General features: G+C 45.0%; 1 protein-coding gene across 1 annotated transcript in view; it reads right to left on the minus strand.

Annotated features, from left to right (window-relative positions):
* Nucleotides 1–800: 800 nt before the first annotated feature.
* Nucleotides 801–7,500, minus strand: part of LOC132456468 (dedicator of cytokinesis protein 9-like) — a gene marked incomplete at its 3' end in the record, with an annotated part of 9,720 nt that continues 3,020 nt past the window's right edge. Inside the window, exons 2-3 of the mRNA XM_060050829.1 lie at nt 5,082–5,198; nt 801–953 (exon numbers count right to left, since the gene is read on the minus strand). Of these exons, the coding sequence (XP_059906812.1) occupies nt 801–953; nt 5,082–5,198 (270 nt within the window). The remainder of the gene's footprint in view (nt 954–5,081; nt 5,199–7,500) is intronic.

The raw sequence follows: 7,500 nt of genomic DNA on the forward strand, positions 1-7,500 counted from the left end.
AAGGCATTTTTCTGCCACATGCAGTCCATCTGTTTAACCTAGAACTGTCCTTTTCTTGTTTAATAACTATGAACTATTTAGTGATTGAGCAGATTCAACTTACAGTGAATCCAGATGCAGGTCATTAAGGAGCAAGTAGGGGTTAGACAGTACACAGAAAAGTCATTAAGGAGCAGGTAGGGGTAAGACAGTACAGGGAGAGGTCATTAAGGAGCAGGTAGGGGTGAGACAGTACAGGGAAAGGTCATTAAGGAGCAGGTAAGGGTTAGACAGTACGTAGACAGGTCATTAAGGAGCAGGTAGGGGTAAGACAGTACAGAGACAGGTCATTAAGGAGCAGGTAGGGGTTAGACAGTACAGGGACAGGTCATTAAGGAGCAGATAGGGGTTAGACAGTACAGGGACAGGTCATTAAGGAGCAGGTAGGGGTTGGACAGTACATAGACAGGTCATTAAGGAGCAGGATGGGGTTAAGCAGTACAGACACAGGGCCCAGAACCCAGAGCCTTTCGGTGTGGGAGTCGAACACCCTAGCAACCCTAGCATGAGAGAGAGAGAGAGAGAGAGAGAGAGAGAGAGAGAGAGAGAGAGAGAGAGAGAGAGAGAGAGAGAGAGAGAGAGGAAGAGAGAGGAGAGAGAGAGAGAGAGAGAGAGAGAGAGAGAGAGAGAGAGAGAGAGAGAGGAGAGAGAGAGGAGAGAAGAGAGAGAGAGAGAGAGAGAGGAAGAGAGAGAGAAGAGAGAGAGAGAGAGAGAGAGAGAGAGAGAGAGAGAGAGAGAGAGAGAGAGAGAGAGAGAACAGAGCGAGAGAGAGAAAGAGAGAGAGTCTGAGACAGAGAGCGAGAGAGAGACAGACAGAGATGTACCTCCTGAACAAACAAACATTCGGCCTCCTTCCTGGCATTCTCTGGCACGGTGGAGAAGAGCGTCCGTCCCTGGCGACGCATGATTGAGATCTGGGAGAGAGAGAGAGAGAGAGAGAGAGTTGCTTTATTATTATTGTCAATATTGTTTATTGGTTCATATACTGCAATGTCAAAATGCTTCAGCACACATTGTGTGTAACAATAATCAGATATAGGAGGAAGATAGGGGGAGGAAGCTGGGAGGGAGGGAGGGAGGGAGGGAGGGAGGGAGGGAGGGAGGGAGGGAGGGAGAGAAGGTGAAAGAGGGAGAGAGGTAGAGAGTGAGGAGGGGAGGGAGGGAGAAATAGGGAGGGAGTCAGTCAGGGAGAGATGTAAAATGCAGATATCAACAGTTACATGGCAAAACATTGTATTGCCATGTAATGTTGGACCATCGATTCCCCCAATGTCCTCCACTAAACACAGGCCCCCTAAATGGCGACCTGCTCCATAACCACTACGACCTGACCTCCCTGCAAGTTGAATAAAAGCACCGTCTAAAACCAGAGTAAACCACTGCCCTCATCAGGCATGAGTGAGACCTGCCCGTCTTCCACTCTACTGCAGTACATGATCTGTGCTTGTTCTTTATGATCAACAGCATACTTTTACTTACTTACTGTACTTTATTTAATTGAAGGATGGATTGAATTCAATGATACACAAAGATTTGTGGCCTACATGTAGGAAAGCTTATCCTTGTTTTCATATTATTAAAACATTCTTCACGCACCAAGTCAGACCCATCCTCCAACTGCACATCTGTGTGTGTGTGTTTGTGTGTCTGTGTGTGAGTGAATTTACAAGTGTGCGTCTCACAGATTCAAGCTCCGTTTTCCAAACCCAGTGATGCAAACCACATGTAGGGTTGGACAGATGGATAGATTTCTGAACACGCATACACACACACACACGTTTGTAGGGCGGGGCAGGTCTGTGCGTGGTCGTTTGTAAGAGATTTTAATGAGAGATGTTAATCACACAGGGAGTGTGAAAGTAAAACATGGAGGTAGGGGTACAGTACAGTACAGTTAATCCTCTATAACTAACACGCCTTATAGGACTTTCTCTATACTATTCCATGTTTTTGCATGTATCTGTTGAATTCTACGTGGTTGTATTTTATGCTATTCGTTCATATTAATTATATTCTATTGTATTTATCTTTATTATATTATGTGGCTCTCTCCCTCACACATGCATATAAAAATACAAACTCACACACACCACACACACACACACACACACACACACACACACACACACACACACACACACACACACACACACACACACACACAAACACACACCCAAGAACACACACACGCACACATCCCTGCTAGCTGACAAAACAGGGTCCTACAGACCCGAGTACACACTTGGTTCTTGGTTTGTAATTTCCCATTGGTGTGCGATGAAATGAAAATGTGTCTTCCATATGAGAAAAACAAAAGACTACCAGGGAGCGAAGAGCCCAAAAAACAAATTTTTGGAAAGATTGGAAATTCCAGGAACAAAACACTGTTCACTAAGACAACTCCTGAGCTCTCTCCTTTATTGTGAAGAAAATTAGTTTGGTTCACGTTCAAGGTATTTTCTACCTGTTTCTGTAGCCTGTGTAGTTGTGTTTGAACTATCCTAAGTTTGGACTGACTGAATGTAACAATAAAGGCTACAGTGACTTAACAACAATTTTAGGTGGAGCACTTACAGCCATGCTAACAAACATGCTGACGCTAATACTATAAACACACTAACCTCGTTAGGCTACGCTATGGTCTGTTAATTCGGGACATGGCGCCCATAAAGCTAATAAGACAATGTGAACGTGCTACTTATAGCAAACGGTTAACTACATAACTATGCTGACACCGGCGCTAAGCAACGTGTTGTCAGTGTCTCCCGCCGTGATGTCATGTCGACACAAGCCTCGAGGTCCTTTGTAACTCAAGCGGCATGTCTTTGGGGCCGCGGAAATGATTGGTGTGGAGATGAGAGCCAAAGGTTATATAGCGGCCACATTTCTCACCAGCTTCAGAAACTGAATGCTAGCATAGAAGAGAGCGGTGAGAGTCGAGAGAGGCAATAGCCGCTGGCCCCTATATTTACGGCACCCCCTGTTACAGAAACCAGTAAAAACACTGCACATCCCACAAAGAGAAGTGTTTCCTACGCTTTTATCCAAAGAGTCGAACAGTGAATTAAGATATATCTGAATAAGGAGCAGGTAGAGGTTAAGTTATCTTGCTCAGGGATACCTGCCTCAAGGTTGCAGACTTGAGGGATGGAACTCAGAATCTTACGGTAGGAACAACCTAGCCCCTACACTGTCCTCCCCCTGCAGTTCCAATGTCATTTTCTAGGAACACTCAGAAACCAGTCTTTGCCATTCCTGGAAAACATTCAAGTATCGAGTATTCAGGCATTTGGTGGATAATTTAATCCAAAGGGTCTTGAATCTATGGGAATCCAACCCCTAACCCTGAACTGTAAATGCTACTTTCCGACAGTTGAGCTTGACAGAACCAAGACACATTTTCCCAAACTTTCCAAGACAATGAGAACCTGTGAGAAAGATCTCGTCCTTGAATATTTGGGACACAGAGAACCAGATAAACAAGACACTGGCCTACTTTTACACTCCCCTTCTCCCACTATTTGCAACCTAACACCGTCCACAGCTGCCATAAGAAGACCTTGACAGACCAGACACAAGACGTAGAAACTAACTTCCTAAGCAGAACAGAGTGACCGGTGACCTTCGGGATCCACCTCACTCCCAAAGCCCTGAAGGGATACGCCCGGATATCTGTTGAATTGGCGTGTGCCTGTCTATCCCAGATTCAAACCAGTTGTCTCATTCCAAGATAATCACTGTGCGTCCAGAAGGAGAGGTTGCTGGGTTAGAATTTCTTTCAGTTAGCTGTGCTTCCATTGACTTGCAGAGCTACAGTACCCTAGCTCCTGGTCATGTGAGGGGAATGCACTTTTAATTGCTTTCAAAAGATTTACGATGTGGTCTGAATAGTCGCTTATTCAAAACGAGTGCCTGCCAGTAACAACATCAACATTTTAGTTGGTCGCAAACACACAGATAATTGTGCACCATTTTCGGCACTGTGATTTTATATTATCAGCAGATTCTGACTGGGTAGCCAGCGGTGCATCACAGGTACACTAATGATCACAGCACTGCAAAATAATGCGGAGAGTTTGTTTTTAGACTTGTTGTCAATCTTGTTGTGTTGTTACTTAATCTACTGTTTAGTTGGTAATTGTTTTTAATAGAGCGACTATTTGGAACCCATTGGAAATCTTTGGATGTTATTAAAACTGTATTCCCTTCCGATGAACAGGATTTAGACTCCTGTTAGCCTGCGTGTCAGGGGACGCAGCTGAAGGTAAGATAATGCAAACCTAGCTAACTCCCCTTCTGGACACACAGTGATGAATTTGGAATCAAACAACATGTCAATGTCGGCGATTGAAAGATCTCTGGTCTAAGATCGCACAACTGCCAACCCGAACGGCTGCCATCAATCGGCTTCAAATCTGAAAAACCAGGATTGAAAGACAAACACTCAAAACCACCAAGCCCAAAAGATTGCCCCCATTTGGGATAGCGTTTTTGGCGTTTTCCTTTCAATTCAAACCGGTTTTGGTTCAAGCCCTCAACGTGTAGTAGCCTGGCTCCGCCCACCTAAGTACTTCCGCTCAATTTGAATTTCCTTTCAGTACTAGGTCTGGGTGGGTCTGCGGTATGTTATTGGGTTTTCTCTGTCTACATTTTCTGCGTCCAGTCAGCGAACAGAGGGAGTGGCTGAGAACAATGACGTTAAAGTCAGCTCTCGTTGACGGACATCTTCACGCACGGTGTTTGGTTTGTTCACAGCTTGCGCGCAACGTGATACCCGGCCAAATGTTAGCGATTGATTATGGCAGATCCAGAGTGGCACTGGGCAGATCCAATAGTTTTAAAATTCAATACACACCCGCCTTCAAGTGAGTTCAAATGAATGAAATGAAATGAAGTACGAGAGTCTGGTAGGACCAGGCTAAACGTGTAGTGGATTGTGGTGAGAACTAATGTATGTGACACTAGCTCAAGAAAGACCCCCACGCCTGCCCCTGAGCTCCGTTCTCAGCGTTTTTTTTCAAGGTTCATGGGTCGTCAGTCACCTGGAAGTCGTTGGTGGGGAACTGCAGCATGTCCCTCAAGACATCGCTGATGATCTGGGTCTTCTTCTGGACCAGGACGCTCTCATAGTCCAGGGGGTCCACCATCTTAGGTCTGACCTGCAGACAGACAGAGACAGAGACAGAGACAGAGAGAGGGAGAGAGAGAGAGAGAGAGAGAGAGAGAGAGAGAGAGAGAGAGAGAGAGAGAGAGAGAGAGAGAGAAAGAGCAGACAGAGATCAGTTGAAATGTATGCGGCAGGAAGTGCCGTAATAAGATTCAAATTGACTTCCTGTGATAGATGCAGAAAGCAGAACTGTCCTTTCTGTTTGCATGCTATGCCGGCACTTGAGCAACAACTTAAAGGGGACTTATTATACCACCAGGTGTGAGTGTGATTAGCCTTACAAGCCATTTCGAAAATCGGCCTAATATGACATCACTAGTGGGTGTGTCCACCTAGATCTGTGCTGGATAGATGAGCAATGTTTACTTCAGTCCACTGGGTAGGCTGGTAGACTGATCTATCCAGCACAGATCTAGGTGGACACACCCACTAGTGATGTCATATTAGGCAGATTTTCGAAACGGCTTGTAAGGCTAATCACACTCACACCTGGTGGTATAATAAGTCCCCTTTAATAGTCCAATTGTCTTACATCCCCAATGTGCAGTGCAACATGGTATTCAGTGCACTGAAAGAGTCCTCTATATGCATCACCAACAAATAACAAAGCAGTGATAAGAATAACTAAAAAGTAAAAAAGTGTATCATTGTACAATGATTCTAAATAAAAGGTATGTAAAATGTACTGACATTGACAGAATTGGTCGCGTTAGTCACAAGAATGAACCAAAAGTAATTGCCCCTTATAATAGCTTTTTGACTGACAGCTAGGTTTATAGGTTTAAAAACGAGCCAGAGATGAGGAGATAACCATAGAGGAAGAGAGATGGACGATGAGTTTTATCTATATTCAGATCTACAGGGAGAGAGAGAGCAGTAGAGAGCTAATGGGAGAGAGAAGACGAGGGATAGATACAGTGTGAGAAAGATGGAATGAGAGAGGTTGCCAAAAGGAGAGAGAGTGGGAGAGAGAGGGAGAGAGAGACTGTGTGAGAGAGACAGTGAGAGAGGGAAAGAGTTAGAGGATGAGAGAGGGAGATGGAGAGCGAGAGCGAGGCAGTGAGAGAGTTATGAATGGCGTTGGCTGTTTGTCCCGTTGTACCAGTCACTGGGTCACAAGCTTGCACGCAGGGCCCAAGCAAGGACAGCTACGATTGGTCCAGGCTTCCTGGATCGTCTACGCGGCCAATTGGGGGAAAACATTTCCCCTCAGTTTCTGAGAATTTCCACAACAGTTCTAGAATGACGACTTCGTGCCAGTGTAATGGGAGGCAGAACAGATCAACCAGTCCAAAGGAGGCACTGGTGACATTTTCATTTAAATGTCTAACGACTTTATTCTTTGTTTGGGTGGTACATCGTTACAGTTTACAGAGACAGTGCGACAAACATGTTGGGATCATTCTGAAAACACTTGCTAATCTGTGTGTGTGTGTGTGTGTGTGTGTGTGTGTGTGTGTGTGTGTGTGTGTGTGTGTGTGTGTGTGTGTGTGTGTGTGTGTGTGTGTGTGTGTGTGTGTGTGTGTGTGTGTGTGTGTGTGTGTGTGTGTTTGGGGGGACAGGCTATTGTAGTGGATAGGAATCCAACCTCTGAGGTTCTGAGTTCAAACCCTGATGTCCACAGTCTAAGTGTAGAGATACTTGAGCAAGAAGCCCCCTTACCCCTACCTGTTCCTTAGTGATATGCCTCTTAAAAAAAGATTTGCTGTGACTCGCGTTGGGTAAAGTGCACCCTCAATGAATAGCTAAGTATAGCTATGTTTGTTACTATACTTGAGAACATCAATCTCCATGGCAATTCCCCTGGCGGGATATCGACAAAACGGCTTTGTTAGAATATGAATCAGGGTAATGTAAGTCTTTTTTTTCAAACGCATCAATGGGGCTTTCCGGTTATGAATGAATGGTGCTGAAATGTCACCACTCCACACCAGATTGACAACAAGTATGGCTTATCATTGTAGATGTTTACTACACTCATTCAATCAAATTTCTCCAGCGCATCTTTCTATTCACGAGGCAGCGCCAGTATAAATATATGTAAACCAACTCATCGCTGTCACTGAGACGCGACGGTGATGCAGAGCCCATCAATAGGCCCCCCTGGTCCGCCTCCAAGGAACACAAATCAAGACCGACAGCCAATCACAATAATGTCGGTGGACAGGACAGTATTTATGAGGCTCTGGGGAGCCAATCGGATGACTGTTTAATCAGATAAGCAGAAAATGGACGTTGATATTTCAGCCATGCAGCAGAGAACATAATGACAAACAGCTGTGAACTTAGATGTG

The sequence above is a fragment of the Gadus macrocephalus genome, chromosome 4 (assembly GCF_031168955.1).
Source record: "Gadus macrocephalus chromosome 4, ASM3116895v1".
NCBI classification, from domain to species: domain Eukaryota; kingdom Metazoa; phylum Chordata; class Actinopteri; order Gadiformes; family Gadidae; genus Gadus; species Gadus macrocephalus.